The sequence below is a fragment of the Xiphias gladius genome, chromosome 15 (assembly GCF_016859285.1).
Source record: "Xiphias gladius isolate SHS-SW01 ecotype Sanya breed wild chromosome 15, ASM1685928v1, whole genome shotgun sequence".
Lineage (NCBI taxonomy): Eukaryota > Metazoa > Chordata > Actinopteri > Istiophoriformes > Xiphiidae > Xiphias > Xiphias gladius.
Window position 1 is genome coordinate 22,366,645 of NC_053414.1, and position 19,448 is coordinate 22,386,092.

General features: G+C 40.1%; 1 protein-coding gene across 1 annotated transcript; it reads left to right on the plus strand.

Annotated features, from left to right (window-relative positions):
• The first annotated feature begins 2,328 nt into the window (after positions 1-2,328).
• Positions 2,329-15,816, plus strand: slc24a2 (solute carrier family 24 member 2). Its single transcript, XM_040146601.1, has 9 exons — positions 2,329-3,249; positions 11,633-11,668; positions 12,051-12,162; positions 12,815-12,898; positions 13,654-13,733; positions 13,958-14,095; positions 14,312-14,401; positions 15,255-15,421; positions 15,567-15,816. The coding sequence occupies exons 1-9, from the start codon at positions 2,329-2,331 to the stop codon at positions 15,814-15,816; spliced, it is 1,878 nt and encodes a 625-aa protein (XP_040002535.1).
• The last annotated feature ends 3,632 nt before the right edge of the window (positions 15,817-19,448 follow it).

A 19,448-nucleotide genomic window follows, 5' to 3' on the forward strand; every position in this document is an offset into this window, starting at 1 on the left:
TTGTGCTTTAAATGACAGATGCGGGATTGTCTCTCAAGAGCAGGTGTTGCTCCCAAAGCCAATTACAGACATGCGGGAAATGAAAGACAGAAGGCATGGTGATGTCACGGCCAACAACTGGCTGTTTATGACTAAAATGTTCAGTACAAACAAGAAGTGGAAGGAAGTGGCAAAATATACAGAGGAAAAAACTTTATCAAAAGAAAACTTACATAAACACCAAGAATACACAAAAATCTCTGCAAAGGTATCAATATATGTAATTTAATAATATGCCAGGATGAAGATGTGCAAGGGTAAAGTTTGATTTAAAAATGTCTCCCGTTGATCCTCCACTCTCTTTGACACCCTAATTTAAAAGTCATAAAGCTCTTATGAATGCAAATATCGTGCAGCATCTCTTCTGAACTTGGCCGCAGTGCGTTACAGCACTGACCAATTGGAATAGTTTTCAAGGGCTTTATGCAGAGCGCTATGATCTGATGGCACAATAGGATTCAGGCCCATCCAGCTGTAAGCTCGTTTGCAAGACCCACTTTCTTGGGTGAGGGGATGAGAAGAAATGATGCACGACACTGCACGGGTCCTCATTCTTGGACAGTGACATGGAGGGAGAGAGAGAGAGAGAGAGGACAAGGAAGGTGGAGAGAGGTAAAGGGAGGGAGGCAGTGTTAAAGGCTGGAGGAACATAGAAAGGGAAGGAGGGAGGAGTCCTTGGTCCTCGGCTTCTGACCTGATGTCTCGGAGCTCCACCTCTGCTGAGGGAGGAAAATCTCGATGAGGATTTACTGTTAGGACCTTCAGGCTGAACACTGAGCCCTTCGTACCTCTCTCCTTTGGGATTCAATTTACTGGAATATTCACTCAGAGACTCTGGACCTGCCCACCTGCTGGAGTCCTTCCTGCTGAATGGGAAATATCCAAGAGTGGTAGGAGAACAAAAATGATGCTTGTGTGCTTTTTGTGTGTAGCTGAAGTTTGGCTTTGCTCTAATGTCCTTGTGGAGTCCAGAGTGTTTATTGGAGACCTGCTCTAATAGCACAGTTGGATTTGAAATCCTAAAATTAATGTTTTACAGTAACTGACATTGGTGTCTGATAGCATCTTAAAACTTCTGAGATTAAGTGTCAGCATTGCAGCTTGCCTCAGCATAGTTGCTTCATGATTGAATAACGGATGTGAAAATTAACCTCGAATTTGTCATTCAATTCATTTTGTTGGTGTCAACGTTTTGACTTTGTGCAGTGGCATCAGTTTGCAGGGCCTGAGGCTAATCTAAGTATATCTTCTCAGGGATTAAATAGCTTCCTAATAAGCTTTCACTAATTTCCAAGCTTCACTTAAGGGAGAGCTCTCACTGCAGGTTTTCAGTACAATGTCAAGGAGGCCACAGCACTTTTACAGAATTGTTGCTATTAATACTACTACTATCAACTACTATTGACAGTTTAGTACATACTGTAATTACAACTGCAAGAAAAGAAATGGATTCCAGATTTTTTTTAAAAACAAACAAACACAAAACATTCAAATATGTTTATGCCATACATTTTCTTAAACATGAATTGTGGCACAGTCACATCCACAGTGACTGGAGTTGTCGAGATGATAGAACATTATTCTATCATCAGTTTAGTCAGTCTATGCAGAATAATTTGACCAGCAATTACTATTCGTCTGAGCCTTGAACTCAAAGTCAGCTTTTGAAAGTTTGCCAGCAGCAGAGCCCAAATATAGACATGCGGAATTATTACGTAGAATAGCCCCTTTCAGAGTGTTATAGCAACAGTAGTTAGATAAATGTAGTGGTGTAATAGTTACAATATTTCCCAGGTAGAAAGTAGCAGAAAATGAAAACATCTAAGTCAAATAAAAGTGTCTTAAGGTAAGGAACTTACTAATCGACTACTGCTAACAAGGCAAGTAAATAGGCCTGTAATTAGATGGATGTCAGGAGTGGAAATGGTTGAAAAGAAGCGACACACTTATACTCAAAAGAAGCTTAACTTTGTGTATTGTCTTCTAATTGTATGCTCTGACTTAGAATTTATTTAGAATTATTTTTTAGTCTGCTCCCTCGCATTAAAACCTGTATTCCTTTTTTCTCTGTCATCTAGTGAGTAATATGAGGAAGCCTTTGAATGGCCTAGATCCAGGAATCAGACTGCAGGGCTTCCATTGTGTTTAGACCAGGGAGCAGTATGCAAACAAATCGTTGAACCGCCGCACCTGTCAAACCCCCACCCTCGTAGCCACCAGCACCATCAACCCAGCTCTGGGGGGGATTCCAGGCGCTTCCACCCTGCCTGACAACCTGCGCCAAACACCATGGATTTCATGCTACCCATAAGAAGTCGAGACATGATGGCTTCCTCCAGCTCTGCTCCTCTTCTGGGCCCTCACAGCAGCTGCACCAGGCACCTCTACCAGGGTGTCAGGCGAAAACTGCGGCCCGGACGGATTCTGGGCTTCATCCTCAGCCTGGTGGTGGTCTGCACAGTCTGTTCATGGAGTGCCTTGTCGCTGGCCACAACGGTGGCCATACAGCTTGAATCAGCTGCCGAGGGCTCAGCAGCGGCACCAGTGCCCCAAAGAACTCTTCTGCAGTATCACAACCTCTCAGCCGCACCAGAAGACACACCAGTAGCCATGCAATCATCAGATATAGAGATGAATCACGGGGACTACCCAACAGACTTATTCAGCGTGGAGGAGAGACGTCAGGGCTATGTGGTGCTTCATATGTTTGGCATGCTGTACATGTTCATAGCCTTAGCCATCGTCTGCGATGAGTTCTTTGTCCCTGCACTCACTGTCATCACAGAGAAGCTGGAGATCTCTGATGATGTAGCAGGAGCCACTTTCATGGCGGCAGGCGGCTCAGCCCCAGAGCTCTTCACCTCTGTCATAGGAGTCTTCATTTCCCACAGTAATGTGGGTATTGGTACCATCGTGGGCTCCGCTGTATTCAACATCCTGTTTGTGATCGGGATGTGTGCCCTGTTCTCCAAAGAGGTGTTGAACCTCACCTGGTGGCCTCTGTTCAGAGACGTCTCGTTCTATATTGTTGGCTTGCTCATGCTCATCTATTTCTTTCTGGATAATCAAATCACATTGGGGGAAAGTATCGGCCTGCTCATGTGCTACACCTGCTATGTGACGTTCATGAAGTTCAATGCCAAAGTAGAACTTGTCATCAAAAACAAGCTGGGCCAAAACCAGGTGGACGAACTGGAGACTGCACCAAAGGTGAGCCTGATTCCTTCCATCCATCCATCCATCCATCCATCCTTCCATCCATCCATCCATCCATCCGTCCATCCATCCATCCATCATCCATCCATCCATCCATCCATCCGTCCATCCGTCTATCCATCCATCTTCCTCTAACCCCTCATCTTTTGATGTACCTACCCTACTGTTGCCACTTTCTGCTGCCCAGGACCAATCTTTCACCCCATCTTGGGTGCCAACAGCAGAAACGCACATTCATCCATCCATAAATTTCTCATTCACTGACTGACCCCTCCATCCACTGAAGGAACATCCCCATCAGAAACAAGCATCAAGAGGTTTCTAAGTCTTTAAGTGGCTTTTTAGCATACCAGAGAGCAGGAAAAATGAAACCGTCTTAAATATGAAAGGTGCGGTTCATTTTCTTTCTTTAAGTGAGCATTTATGATTCTCGACATAAGTTTTCTCATGCTGACAAGGCGATAATATTTCTTGGAACTATACACGTCATTGTTTTTTTTAGTCTGTGTCTCTTGGCTGAGATCGAGGCATCTCTTGATAGTTGATCTGAGAAAAAAGCATTTGGTTTTTCACAATGAGTAAGATCAGAGAGAAAACCAGTCTTGGCTCCTGATCCTGAGAATAGTAGTGCTCCTGTTCTGGGAATCTGAGAGGGTGTTAAAACAGAGGTTGCTGAACAGACAGGACTCTGTCAGGCTGCCAAACCCTCCCTGAATTCCTTTCTGGAAGGATAAAAAGATTTGTCTTAACCTGTCACCTGTACAGCTCATGCAGTGCCAGAAGCAGAGCCAGACCGCAGTGTCTTCCCGCTGACTAAATCTAGGAACACGCCTCATGTTCTAATTCAGCAGTCCAGCTGGGCTCTAAGAATGAGACTGATGTAACTGTAGCTGGTTCAACTGGATTGGAATGGTCACACTTATCTTTTGATATTACTGAACATTTTCCGAAGACCTGTATCGGCCTATGAGAGGACAAATACAGTTCAAACTACACAAACCTAAAATTATGGGATTCCATCCAACTTTTAGTCAAAACCCAGTTATCCATTTATTCATCCACTATGAAAATGATTGGATGGTAGTAGAGAAGAGAAGTGCATTACAGCTTTACCATATGGTGTATTAAATCTTTGATATCAAGTATTTCAGCACAGTGCTCTATAGGTAGAAAGTATATTAAAAATAACTTTTGAAAAACATTGCAAAATCATCACAAACTTTGCAGTCATCTTCCTATTCTGAAATGCTAAAAGATAATATTAGTATTTTTCTTTCTACATTTTTTTAAGTCCCATGCTGGGAGTAAGACATTTCAAAGTCCATTGTCTGATTTCCATGTTCTAAACACACTGCTTACATTAAGATATTTATTGCATTACTTTTAGACACTGTAATTGTTTTCTTGCAATGGTGAATTCTGATGTTATGTTGAAACCTACATATAGTGTAGAGAGAGTTGTGACGGGCACCTGGGTTGGATTCTATCCAAATACATGACATCCTGTGCGATAAAATCACCTGAAACCTAAAGGCAAAGAAAGAAGCAAAGGAACTGTGAAGAAAATCCTTGTAGCATCTCTCCAACCTCATCAGTGTGCCCCCTCCTTCAGTTCCCCTTGTTTTTGTTAAGACACTGGGTAAAGTGGGCAGGGTCATATGACTCTGGAGGAAGGCTGTAGCTCTGAGTGTTGTTTGTCCTCTGTTTCAGCTCATCACACTGAAGATAAGTGTGGTTATTCATCCTAACATGGATTAAACACACGGATCACACAAGGCTCTGTGCCCAGGAAAGCATGAGACATATGAAATTAATTTGACTTAAGACATAATTTATCACTCTGGAAGTGTAATGTTACTGTTTATTCTTTGGTTATGCTCTTACACAGTGTGAGCCATACTGAGAGGATGACAACACACTTACAATACCAATCACTTCACAATCACTAAACCAATCACTTCATGCCAGGCAAAGATGATGGGAAAGTGTAATTTTGAGATTAGCTTGGAGTGCTCATTGTGCTGTTTGGTGCTGGATTTATACATGCATCCTCACGACAGAGAGGAGAACTGATGATTGAATGCAAAAGGTTCAATGCCATGCTCATACAAACAAATAAGTTTTTTTTTATTGGTTTTTCACATTTGTCTTTGCGTCCTTTGTATGTTCTGTCTATGTGTGCAGTTGGAGTCAGATCTGTTGCTCTCTGATGTTTCAATCTCATACGGCGCTCAGGTGACAAATGCTAAAACTACTGTAGGCTGATCTTAGACCAGCATCCCCCATCACCAGTTCTTCAGGGGCGTATACAGTGCAGTGCTGCTTTTGTTTTTCCGGGAATATTAATTACACATTATGAACATTTTTACCATTATAGGACAATAAAGTGAGGTCTCGCTCTGAAAATGTAAACAGAACAAACCGTTAAGATACAATAGTGGTTGAAAACTCTTCGTAGAATGATGCAACTCTTTTTATGGTCGTGATTCAGGCCAGTAGAAATCCTCATCTTTTGGGCAACAGATGAGCTCATGATCATCAGCCTCCAGTATGGTCATATCTGCTTTAAAGCTCCTCCCTTTAACTGCCTAGGTATTTGTGAACAAGAAAAAAAAAATGCTTCTCCAGAAGCATGACTATCTTCAGGCAGATGAGGACTGTATTAACTTTTTTTTATTTCAGTGTAATCCATTAACTAAGAGTCAGTTACCGACAATAACAGTAAGATGTATTTTCCCAGGCCCCGAGTGCATCATCTGAACCGTGAAGTGTGTTTTCAGTTTGATCCACGTTCATAAATGTCATGTTCCTTGTATTTCTCTGAAACCTGTGAACTCATAAATTTGTGCACTGATCAACCTCTATTAGTGTCAGTGTTTTTGCAGAGGCTCTGTTTGACATTGGTGCATTTCTGGGAATTGTCTGTTGTTCAGGCTGCCTCACCTCAACCCAAGAACAGCTTTTCTCTTTCTGCCGTCCAGCACTTGATGTCCAGCTGCCCTGCCCTCATGCATCGGTAGCAGCTAAATAATCCCCTGGGTTAATACTCTCCAATCCCATTAGAGCTGCTAATTATAGTCAGATGCTCCCTGGGGCAGCAGGAATCAGCAGATCACTGAGAGAAAAGACTGAATGCTCCTTTGTCGGCCTGCGGTCAGGCTCATAACAGGGTGTGGTTTTTTATTTTTGTTATTATTATTTAGGATGTTTCAGGTGGTTTTGTGTTTTATATGTGTTGCATACAGTGTCTATATAGGAAGGGAGAGAGAGAAGATCTGCAGGTTTGTTTGCTGATGGCACTGAAGACACCAATCCTCTCTGATCCCCTTCTCAACTGCTTACCTGCAGTGACGACAGCAAACATACACCAATGAGCCACAACATTAAAACCAGTTACCTGTTTTAATGTTGTGGCCGATCGGTGCAACCGTTATTGTGGTTTGATTAAACAGAAGTCTTGGCTTTAGCATCTGTATGGAAAAGGAAGATTTATTTGGCTTAGCTGCTAATTGATGTAATTATCCTACAAATTACAGTCAAATGATAAAAACGTCATATATTTAATGATGGTGACATTTTTCTGCATACTGTTGATTCTGTTCGGGGGTCAGCACAAAGCTTAATTGATTGATTTTACACTTGCAGCTGTTTGCTTCAGTTCCACAACAGGACTGACTTTGTCTTTTTATAACACTGTGATCTTTATAAAGGTCTGCCGTCCCAAAACGTGACCGTGGCAATCTGTGAAAGAAGCAGCTGTTTCTTTGATTTTTTTTCTTTACCCTCAACTATAAATTTCATGCTTTACCATCAGGAGTCAGGAATCTACAGTTTCTGTAATTGCCAATTAATCCCCATTGACTGCAATGGAACTTGTCAAGGAAATCTGAGTTAAAATGAGCAATTGTTTAGGTGAAAATACCAATTTTTAAAAAAGGTAGCAGGGATTTGTTGACCGATGGGCGTGACAGAGATACATCTGACAGCACGGTGACCTGTAAAAGTTGCAAAGTCTAAAAGGGGTGATCTCTGCCGATTAATCCTGGCTAAATCCCACAGCTCGGACAGTCAGGTGGACAATGGAGAGACAGAGAAAGAATTAGAGAGAGAGAGAACAAGGGAGAGGGAAAGGAAACGTGGATGTGTTTGAATTTCGAAAAAGTGATCTGATTGTGCCTCACTGTTGACGGAAATGATGACAACTGCGATGAAGGGGAATGTTGGTGTAAATCTGCTGGCTCCAGGTCAGCATTTTAGATCTTGGCATTTGTCCAGTGTCTGGAGCTTCTTGTCTGGACACCATGCTTCAGGGATGAGACAACTGAACTTGAACAGCAGCTCGGTCCAAAGTGAACAAATCGTTTCGCAAAGCTTTCATCGTCACATCTCAGACAGCTTGTTGCTATAGCACGAACGAGTCATGATCTGCTTGCAATAACTCATCTTACTTCCCAAGGTAGATTTTGATGCTCAAGTATTGTTTAGTATAGTTTGCGTGAATATCACCCAAGTTTACCCCAGAGAGAAAGTTCAAGAATTTTTCCACTAAATTTAAAATTATGCTTCATAATTCACAGCTGTTAAACATGGAAATGGCCTGTGTTCAGCTTTGCTGTTTAAGTATAATGACCTCAGCAACCTCAGACAAATTCTCTCTAGTGACATAGAGGAACCCCTGCACCCTCAGTATCACAATATTAATTTTTTATAGATTTAAAAAGAACTGCTTTACACACGTGCCAGAGCGCATCTTTTTTTACTCACCTTTTGACACTGACTTACATTATCAGTCATTGAAAAGAGATGTACATTAGAAGAGGTGGAGCTGAGCTTATTAATACTCTATAAAACCAGGAAAATTAAACAAACATTAAACTCGAAAGATAACAAGATATGAATGACAGCATGTGGCTTCATAATCAATGCAATTTGTAGACACATTTGTTTTTTCATTCATCTTTATATCCTGTAGATTATCCAATCTCTAAAGGTGGTATTGTATCTATAACAATAGAAATTGCTGTAAATTAGGAACATTCTTGACAAGGTGACTTAGAATAATGTTATTTGTTGTTTTGTAAGAGTAAATGTCACCTCGGATTATCTTATTCTGTAACAGTTCTCCTTACGTTCCTGCGACATCATCAGTTACAGATTAGTTACAAGTAATTTTTGAATCTGTTGTTGCAACCTGCTGGAATGGTAAAACAAAAGAGGTTAGGTTTTGGAGGACAATTACCAGTTTTAGGCTGATCTCTGGTGACTAGTCATTGGGGATTCGTGCAGGAAACCCAAGGAGGAGGCCGCAGCTCCCCCGGAACCTCACAGATATATCGAAGTGGACTTGACCACTGGATGAAATAATAGATAAAAGAGGGAGAAAATAGAAGCACTTCCAAAGAAATAACAATATGTCATGCAAAATGCAAATATTTTGCAAAAAATACACTTAATTACGTAAGTATACTGAGAAAAAGTCTACTAACTGTTGTAAAATTACATGTCCAAACAGCCTGGGATTTGTTGATTTCAGCTTGATGACAATTCTTCGTTGAGTTTAAAGGATTAAATGGCTTGATAAGTCCAGGAGGTCAAAGGTGTTTCTCAGATTGTGGAAAGTAATGCATGCTCTGAAACAAAAAAAAACAAAAAAAACCCCCATGAAAATCACCTAAACTGGGTTTTCACACAAATGACAGTTATTAAAAGCCAGTTTAAGTCCCAGCAGATTCTACAGCAGGTTATAAGTGTCTTTTGTCATCGAGCAGCTCTCAGGAGAGCGTGAGCATTAAACAACATGAACTAACGCCAGCGCGGCCTCTGCTCTTGTAGCAGTTTATAGGAGTGATAGCCCTTTTAAAAACAAAAAGAAAACCCTATATTATTGCTCCAGCTGCCGTAACAGCAGCAGGTGTCCTGTCAGATGCAAGCTAAAGGGATTATCTGCTCAAACTCTGAGGCCTCCATCATGCAAATGTGTCAACAACAAAACCATCCACCTCTGTGGTTGGTGTTTGTGGTTGTCTGTGTTTGCTTTTCAGGTTTCTTAACTGTCTTTGTAGGATATTGGTGCTCTATAATATGAATTAGGAAGTGTATAAAGCAAGAAGGAATAGTCAACTCAGCTGTGTGATAGAATTGTTTTTCGGAAGATAACTCTGTATTAAGTTTAGACTGTTTAGACATGGCACACAAGCAGAATTTACCTCAGACAAAATGGTGCTGATGCAGCGCCGAGGTAAAAAAAAAAAAAAAATCGGACATTTCATGTGAACACTGAATTTCAATTATATACAGAATTGAAGAAAATTTACAATAATCATCCATATCCATCATCTTTAATGGATTAATTAAAAGGCTTTTTAAAGCTGCCTTTGGCACCATGAAGCTGTTATGAGTTCATGAGTAAGCGACTTAGGGAGATAGTGAGTGAGTTGATTTTGGAAATCCAGCACCGAAAATGTTCATGCAAACCTGTCTTGAGCCATACATTGGGAGGAATAAGGACAGCCGATGATTGGTAGACTCAGAAAATGGCTGTTCTGTTTACTTGTTGTTTGCTTTGGAATGTAATTCATTTCATTCCCATACTAGTCCAGGGAGTTACAAAAGTACAAAAGCATCTTCCTGAACCCTTTAATACAGATTAAACATTTGTTAAATCAAAGGAGAGTGAAAGGCTAAGAAAACTGTCCACCAGTTCATGAGAATTTGTTATGAAAAGTGAATTCAAATGATCTGGCACAGCAACATTATCAGATGTAGTTACGCTATATGTGGTCCAAGCTCCTTCAGCATTTAAGATTTCTGAACTGGCTGAACTATCATTTTTACTTAATCTAGTAAATACCTCGAGTTTGATTATTAAAATACTTTTCAATCATTTTTAGATTAACATGAGGTTTCAAGCTTGTGCTATGACAAGTAGATTGTGCGCTACTTTTCAGCTTAATATCAATCTGCAGTCAGTTGTACCGTCGGTGTGATAGAGCTGTTGCTCTCAGTGATAGTTCGTGTGGTAAATCAAATGTAGATTTTTTTTTTTTTTTTTAAACATTCGCATTAAAACCTCCCATGACGTAACTTGGACAATTGGTGCAAACCTCCCCAATCCCTTCATAAAAATAATTTTTGTCTTGGGGTCCGTGCCAACAAGAATAATATATCCACCCACAAAACTTTATGTTCCCGTCTCCAAATCCCTGATTCCCACATTAAAACACCCCCCACTGCTGACATCACCACCTCTGTATTTTCCACGAACCAACACCACAGTCTCTGTCTGTCTCAGCCAGTGGACCGTGTGTGCATGTCTTTGTGTGTGTTTCTCTATGTGGTGACACCACTGTGCTGTATATGTCCCCTGAAGAAATGGCTGGGATTGAGATTAGTGTGAGTCCTCCACTCTGTGTGTATCTGTGTAGGATCCTAGTCTTCATGCTGGAACAGGACCCAAAACGTCTGGCTCTGGTTTGGTTCCTCCAGCTGTGAGAAGGAGGAGTGAAGAAGGAGGAGACAGTGATGTGTTAGGGGGCATGAACAGTGTGCTTTTTTTTTCTCCAGTGGAAATTAGTCTATTTTTGCTAAAAGAGGAAGGCAAATTTTGGATCAGTTGGTAAAGATGTTTTTCACACCTTTCAGTGTCATCTCGTGGGTTGAACATGGCTGATGTCATCTTTCATACCTGTCTTCACCACTTTGTGCTGTCAACATACTGACAGGGTAGAAATTCCATATACTTGGGGGGAAAAAAAAGATATGAAAAGATGAAAAAAAATGCTTGTAAGGACAGTGCAGTGCATCACATCTAACTCAGACTCAGACCCTACCGCTTCTCTGCTCCTCCTGGTTGGAACTTGCTGTTGCTAAGGTTCATCTGCACAGACCCGCATCCTTTCCATTTTACCTTATTTTCCCTACTTTCAATTGCTTAGATGCTCAGACATTTGGTTTTCAGTGAGTGAGACTGATTGATTCATTGCTTTAGGCACTTGTGTGCATTTTCAATAAGTGATTTTACATGAGCCCCTCTGGGTCTGTGGGGGTTTACTGAACTGTACAGTACACAGTACAGCTGCATTAACTGATTATTTCACTTATTCCCTCCACTCTCTGCCATTGTAGTAATGCAATCCAATCCAACAGCAACAAAACAGAAAAGCTGGTGTCAAATAAACACGTCATGTCAACATGTCACAAAGACAGAACATTATTTCTAAAAAATTGCATTTATTGCAGGCCTAATGTATTTGAATGGAATATAGCACACATGTTTGTGTTACTGTGTCCACACCCTGCTTTTACACAATACCGTATATAAAAGAAAACTTAAACTGTATATACATCGTGTTTTCTTTCTCTGTGTTTCTTCCTGAAGGTAAATGCACCAGGAGATGATGAGAACAAGCTGATGGTAAGTTTGTCTTGTGTGTTTGTGTTTGTGTTTGTGTGTGTGTGTTTGTGTGTGTGTGTGTGTGTGTGTGTGTGTGTGTGTGTGTGTGTGTGTGTGTGTGTGTGTGTGTGTGTGTGTGTGTGTGTGTGTAAACTTATCATGCAGTGTCTGGTACTGGTCATGTTATGAGAAAGCAACTAATGTTTCTGGCTACATTTACTTGACAGTGTATGCATCAGAGTCAGTCAACACAAACTTAACAGCACATTTTTTTCATTTTTTTAGGAGTTTCTTAAATGTATAAAAATGATGAATGATGCCAAAATGTGGAATTAGTATGCACATATTCATATTTTATACAGACCTAAAAAACTGTTTGGTATTTGTGTCTGCATTTTCGCAGGCAAAACCCAGGCTGCAGAGAGAAGGCAGCTGTGCTTCTCTACACAACTCACTGATGAGAAACAGCATCTTCCAGCTCATGATACACACACTGGACCCCCTCAGTGATGAAGGTACGGGGAAGAAAAACAAAAAACACAAACACACACACACACACACACACACACACACACACACACACACACACACACACACACACACACACACACACACACACACACACACACACACACACACACACATACACTTAATTGCAACAAGATCCCTAAAACAAGATATAATGTTAAAATCTTGTGAAATAAGCACAAAGTATGAAACACAGGGGGTGTATGTGGACAGCAATTATGTAATCATTACATTCCTCCACATAGAATCAGACCATGTGACAGCATGAAATATTACATGTCTATTTTCTTGTCTAAAGGTTAATATGTGGTTAATCGTTTAGGGACGTATTGGTGAATATTCTGTTATATTCTGAGAAATGTAAAGTTCTTGTTAGGGATATAACGCAGTTTGGTAATGGAGCGATTTTTGGTGAAGTTGGATTATCATAGATAAAGGTGAGTATATTCTTTCACCCCACCATTCTCCACTGCTCTGCCTCAGTTAAAGTTATCTCCTTCCTATGGTTGTGCCTCCTGCTGGTAGTAAAACACCACAGTAAAACATTTCCCCCCATTGCCCAGAGCACGCATTCATTCTAATTACTCGCAAACTTTCAGACGCCGGACTGCCTGAAATGTCTTATATCCTCTGTTTCAGGACGTTTCAAAGAGAAAGCGTCGATCCTTCACAAAATGGCCAAGCAGAAGTGTAAAGAAGATGCTGCCAGTGCCAACGGTGTAGGTGAGTAACAGTGTCGAGTTGTATTATATGGGAGCCCAGTTGTCTCACTCAATAATAAACTGATAAATCAAATGACAAATCAATTATCAAACCATTAATTCATTTAAGAAGTGTGGCTATTGATAGGTGAATGGTCAGTTACTTCCCAGATGTTATAGGAGCTGTCAAAGTGGTGAAAGCTGGCTGAAGTTATCACTTAACTTCCTCCACTTTCATCTTAGTTATAGGTCATGATTTCAGAAATGCACGTCTGTGATATCTTTAATAAAGTGTGAGACCGTGTCCTATAGTTTACAATCAAAAGTGAGGGGTCGTTTCTGTGAAGCCAGTTATATTAACATCAAATGACATATTTTTATTATTCATTTATTCATTCATTCATTTGTTTTATCAGCAAATTTATCTTTTCTTTTTCAGATGTATCCATGTATCTGAGTTTCCTGAGCTATATGTGACATTTGTGAATTTATTTATCAGCTGACCTAATGATTTGGCAATTGACTTGTCGTTTAATCTGTTTTTAAGAGACATACAAGGGCTTCTATATGATGTTACTCTTGTACAGATGAGCTGAGAAAATTAACAAGCATATTTTGTTTCTCAACATAGGAGCCCGCTCCCAGACACAACTTTCAAGAAATGCAAATAGTACTAAGTTTCATCTTTTCTCTCAATGTTGTAAAACCACCATTTTTATTTCAAAGTAACACCGTTCTTATGAAAGTCCTTTACTCTCCTCTTTTTCTTTCCTCAAGCTGATAAAAACATCCCCAACAGTACAAAAGTTGCAGTGGAAGTCACGCCACCCATGAACGGTGTTGCAGGAGGAGACGAGGTATGGAAGTTCACGTTCTTGGCTCTTTTTAAACATTCAGTTTTTATAGAGCCTCAACCAAGTACATAAAGAAAGCTATAAAAACATGCACCAGCTTGCTTCTTTGTACAATCAAAAAATCATAATTAGTAGGTTAAACTCAGTAATACATAGCGTTACCATCGCTGAAAATGTCTATATATCGATATGTATAGGTGCAGTTTAATTTATGAACTCTTCCTCAGGGTGGAGAGGAAGAGGAGGATGAAGACCAGCCTCTGAGCTTGGCCTGGCCCAACACCACCAGGAAAAGGCTCACCTACCTCCTTATCCTGCCCATTGTCTTTCCACTGTGGATGACGCTGCCCGACGTCAGGAGAGAGGTGAAGAACACACACACACACACACACACACACACACACACACACACACTCACACGTACACACACACACACACACACACTCACACACATACACAGGCATTATATGTGCACAATATTCAGCATCCCGTAAGTGATGACTCAGGTATATTAGGTTTTTAGCTAGGCCGAGACCAGAGATAGATTTATTGATTTATTGAGTGTTTTTATTTATTTCCAGACCTCGGAAAGGTTCTTCCCTATCACTTTCCTTGGCGCCATCTGTTGGATTGCTTTCTTCTCCTACCTGATGGTGTGGTGGGCTCACCAGGTACCAAACACAGACAAACTCAACTCACGCGACACAATTCCAAAGATGCCTGTTGAATCCATACCTCACAACTTACATTCCTTTTTAATCTCTGTCGTCTTTGGTCACATACACCAACTCGGCTGTCTGTTCTGTTCTATTTTATTGGGTTTCTGAAGCCTCTCTTATCAGAGTGCTGCCATCGGGGTGTTGAATGTGTGACCACGGCAGCTAATCCCGACTAATCTGCCTTGATCCACAGCTAGATCAACCTGTAGCGCTCTATTTTAAAAGTGCAAATGCAAAGACAGGCCTGAAGCAGGAGATCATGTGTGGAAGGTCACTGAGGAAGCGCACCCGCTTTTTTTCTGGAAATATTTCAAGTCCTGTCATGTCATTTTTTAATTTTGCCACAGAATGATCCACTTAATAACTGCTGTGTGCGCTCACCAACTCTATTTCAGAATAAAATACAAACAGTACCATTAAAGAGTAACTACGCCAAGTCTAATAATCCGGCTTTTACCACCAACTAGTTGTGTCAACTGGTTTCCCCACAACGTGTGCAGCTGTGGTGTAGTGTGGTACTACAGTGCTATGCTACATCACAGCACACATCACAGTGGTCAGGTGTGGTGTGTTATTCTACTTGTGACCACACCTGGCAGTGAGGCCATGGTTTCAAAGAGATCCTTAAACACAGAAAGCCCATTTTGTAAAAAAAAAATAAATCCAAAACAATACCTTTTCAAGCAAAACCAGCAACAAGACGAGAAGATTGTTCTGTGCGCTGTTGCAGACGATGGCTTTTCTGACTTTATTAAGATTCAAAACTGCACAGCTGCAACATGAAGCGACATATTCTTCCTTTCAGGTTGGAGAAACTTTCTGGATCACAGAGGAGATCATGGGTCTGACCATATTAGCAGCTGGCACTTCAATCCCTGACCTGATCACCAGTGTGATTGTGGCACGAAAAGGCCTCGGTGACATGGCCGTGTCCAGCTCTGTCGGCTCCAACATCTTTGATATCACTGTGGGGTGAGTCCGGCAAACAACCAGGAAAACACCAGTTCTCATAGCTGTGTGTCATGGATAATGTAATATCCATTCATGAATGAATTATCCCTCATAATCCAGCTAAGAGAAAACCCAAATAACTCTTCTCTGCTTATTCTCCCTCCAGTCTGCCATTCCCCTGGCTTCTCTACAACATCATCAACGACTTCAAAGCGGTTCAGGTGAGCAGCAACGGCTTGTTCTGCGCCATCGTCCTCCTCTTCCTCATGCTCCTCTTTGTCATCATCTCCATTGCAGTTTCCAAATGGAGAATGAGCAAGTTACTGGGCCTTTTCATGTTTCTGCTCTACTTCGTATTCCTCATTGTCAGTGTCATGCTGGAGGACAAAGTCCTCACCTGTCCCGTCACCATCTGAGGGAGTGCGACTCCTCCTGATTGTCAGAAAGCTGACATTAAACCTAAACGTGCTCATGTGCACCATGATTTACCATAGGATTGCAAAAACACGCCCACACAGACACAAGCTTATATCTGTCTCACACACACACTGCACACACACAGATGACTGCACACACACACACACACACATACATCCACACACTCAGTGTCAAGCTGTACCTGCACGCACAAATGAGGCAAACACACAAACATACACAGGTTGTTGCAGGTGCAAAGTGGTGCATCGCAGCCTTCCGGCAGTGGCACTCCTTCACTAATGGACCTATGCCACCCAATAGGAGAGACTCCTCTCATCTTGTACCATGTGACTACATTCAGCAGCTGCTATTGGTTATAAGCCGCTGAAAGCAACTGATGGACGAGTGATTTGAACGCCAGCCAGGATGGAAATTTGAATCAAAGAGCATCGGAATTTTTATTTTTCAACCGAAGGACTGTGTTATAGTACAAGAAGCACATTCACTACTCATGCATGCAACCATGTTAAGCATATACGCTGAATTTGGAGGCTCAAAGAGACTTTATTTTTTGTTTGGTGAGCTCTGGAGAGATCCTGTACATCATGGGGGAAACCTGGGGAAACACGTACGTGTGAAAGCTGCTTAAAAGACCTTTAGATTTTAACTATGTCCATCCCATCACATGTATGGCTTTGCAATGTCATCAGAAGAGAAATATTCAGTGTTGATGAATATATGAAGTGTGTTTTCAAATACAGTGCACTGCATTTCAGGATATTTTCGACAGAAATTGTTAATTATATCAATAATAGAGCACATTAAATGCTAAATGGTTACAATAGAGTGTACACAGAAAGCATGGACCAAGATTAAACTGGCTACGGTTTTATCATGCTCAGTGTTTCTGCTTATATCAATATATTCCCAACTATCTTACTTGGCTTTTCATAAAATAAGCTTGTGAATGTGACTTTTTTTTCTGTCCTTTTTCTGTCTGCCTTTACATGCACCACTTCAGAAAGAGAGAGAGAGATTACTTCATTATCCTGACTAAAACTGGACGATTTAGGTGCATGCAAATGCCCCTAGTGATAAAGAGGTCAGCGTCACATTTGCATGCCATTAGATGATGCAGTCGGGACAAAAAGTGGTGAACTAAAGACTAGTGTTCTCTGTTCTACTTTTTTTTTTTTGAATTATGTATTTATAAAAAGGAGTGCTCAATATCAACAGGTATCACCAGGTTTCTGTAATGTTTTGATGTAAAACAACTCACGTACTGTATAACATATATTGATATTTTATATATATATATATATATATATATATATAGCAAATAGCAATATTTCTCAATTCTCATTTTTCTTAATTTTCCACTGCTGTAGGCCTTTTGTACTGTATCAACTCAAAAAGGCCTAATGTGGGGCCGTCATCGCTATGTTCACACACTACTTTCTAGTGTTCAGTGTTTGTTATACAGTGGGAAATCTTAGACTAAAATTGTTATAAGAAACATCGAGTAGGCCTATATTTTTATTCTTAAATAAAACAATGTTGAAGAGACTCAGCTGAAGAGATTCCATTTGTGACATTTGAATATTTTGGCACAAACTTTGTTGAACTGTAATTCCTTTCTATTAGAGTTACAGTTGTTAGCTATTGCTCATGTAGTGAAATAACATTCAGCTAGTGCAGCAGTACGATACTGCTGTAGTAGAAAATTATCAATATGTCTACAATATTTCCATTCAAATGTTATGTACATTTTAAAAAAGTGGAAAAAAAAGTGTGTGTTTCCATGAACTAATATAATGCAAATATTCCGAAAAGGTTGCAAAAAGATGAAACAATTAATGAATACCACAATAAAGAAGTCTCTGTGACTCAGAAAATCTGTTTCCGTTCCACATTCTCTCTCTGATATTGGGAAATTTAGTTGAAATTTTTTCTTTTCCTTTTTAAATGGGGGTTTCCATTTAGATTTTTGTTTGTTTTGTTTTGTTTTTTATGTGCGAAGTCAGACTGCCTATAAAAACAGGTGGAGGGAAACTTACTTATGGTGGGGGAGGCAGTGACCCAACAACCAGTGAGTGTCAGTTTTGTCTTGTCTTGTCTACATCGGTTGGACCACCTGTTGCACGCTGAACGAGCCGACTGCCCTCAAACATTTATTAATCTCAAACAGCCTAATTAGTCCGATAACTGACAGTGCTCCTAAAATACAAAGAGAAAAGAAATGTTAAGAAGAACCGCATTCCTCTGATAGAGGAACAAATCAAATGTGACCAGCTATTGATCAGTTGACATCACATTTTAAAAGTTTGCGTTTTGGATACTATTTTAAAGGAAATGTTGGTGGATAATTATACGAGTTTATCACACATTTTCCTTTTTCGTCTGCTATCTATGTCAAATATATGAAGTAGAAGCGAATGAGGGTGATCACTTATTTTCCTGTATACTCTCTAAATAACATCCTGCTCTGCTTTTATTTCTTACAGTAGTGCGGAGTTAGGAACTGTTAAAATGTTAAATTGTTCCAGTGCAACCCTGAAACAACATAGGGGATAAATGAATGCAAACGCTGGTGATCTGCTAAAATCAGAATTTCTATATTCTGTACGCTAAACTTGGAAGGGAACGGTTAGCGTATAGAACGGGAACACACTGTTTTATAGTTTTAAATTTGTGTTTTTTTTCTTTTTAATGTAGACATTTTTCCTTTTTAGACAGCTGGATCTGATTATCCTTCCTCCACAATAAAATATCAGTACTACACTACCAAAGGGTTGAAAATCCCATTTTGTGTCACTATGTTAACCCAAACATTTTAATTATTTATTTTTTGTTTTCATAAATTGCAACATATTTTTTGTCCAAATGAATATGAAAAAAAGTTTGTCCATAAAATTGACCAACCTCACGATATTAAAAACGTGTGTTTTATATGTGTATAAATAATTGTAAACTGTAATGCAAAGACTGTACATAAGCTCCTGTATGTAATGATAGTCAGGGAATAGCTTACCAACCTCGACACAATTTATAATCTCAGAATCCAGCTTGATATTTAGCCTGTCTATGCAGCATCATTCATAAATCTTTCTTGCTCTGATGGATCATCTGAATATGAGAAATGTGTGTATGAATGAACACATGTAGAAATATCCATAAGAATTAATCCTCAGCCAGTTTGGATACCATGACGAATGGTAAAATGCTTTTGTATTTCCCTTGTGCGTTACGAAACCATATTCATGTACTACTTGAATCATGTATTATACTGTAAAAACCATATATCATTCATCTGTGTATAAAGTGTTATATGATCAAATAAATGAAAACTCAAATTTTCACCACTGGCGTTTTGGGTCGATGGTCAGAAACAGACCTAGTGTGCCTGGCGGACTGATTAAATTCATTAAATTACAGGTTTGCAAATGATGATCAAGGCTCGTGAGAAAGGTTTTTGGGATTCATGCAGTTGCTGATCTTGGGCCGCTTTGTCAGTTTTCCCAAACAATGGCTAAGGCAGTATTATTATATTACTATTAAAGAGAATACTACCCCGCAGACGTCATTTGTTAACCATCTAAGTGCAAGGGTCATAAGAGATTTTAAATCTAAC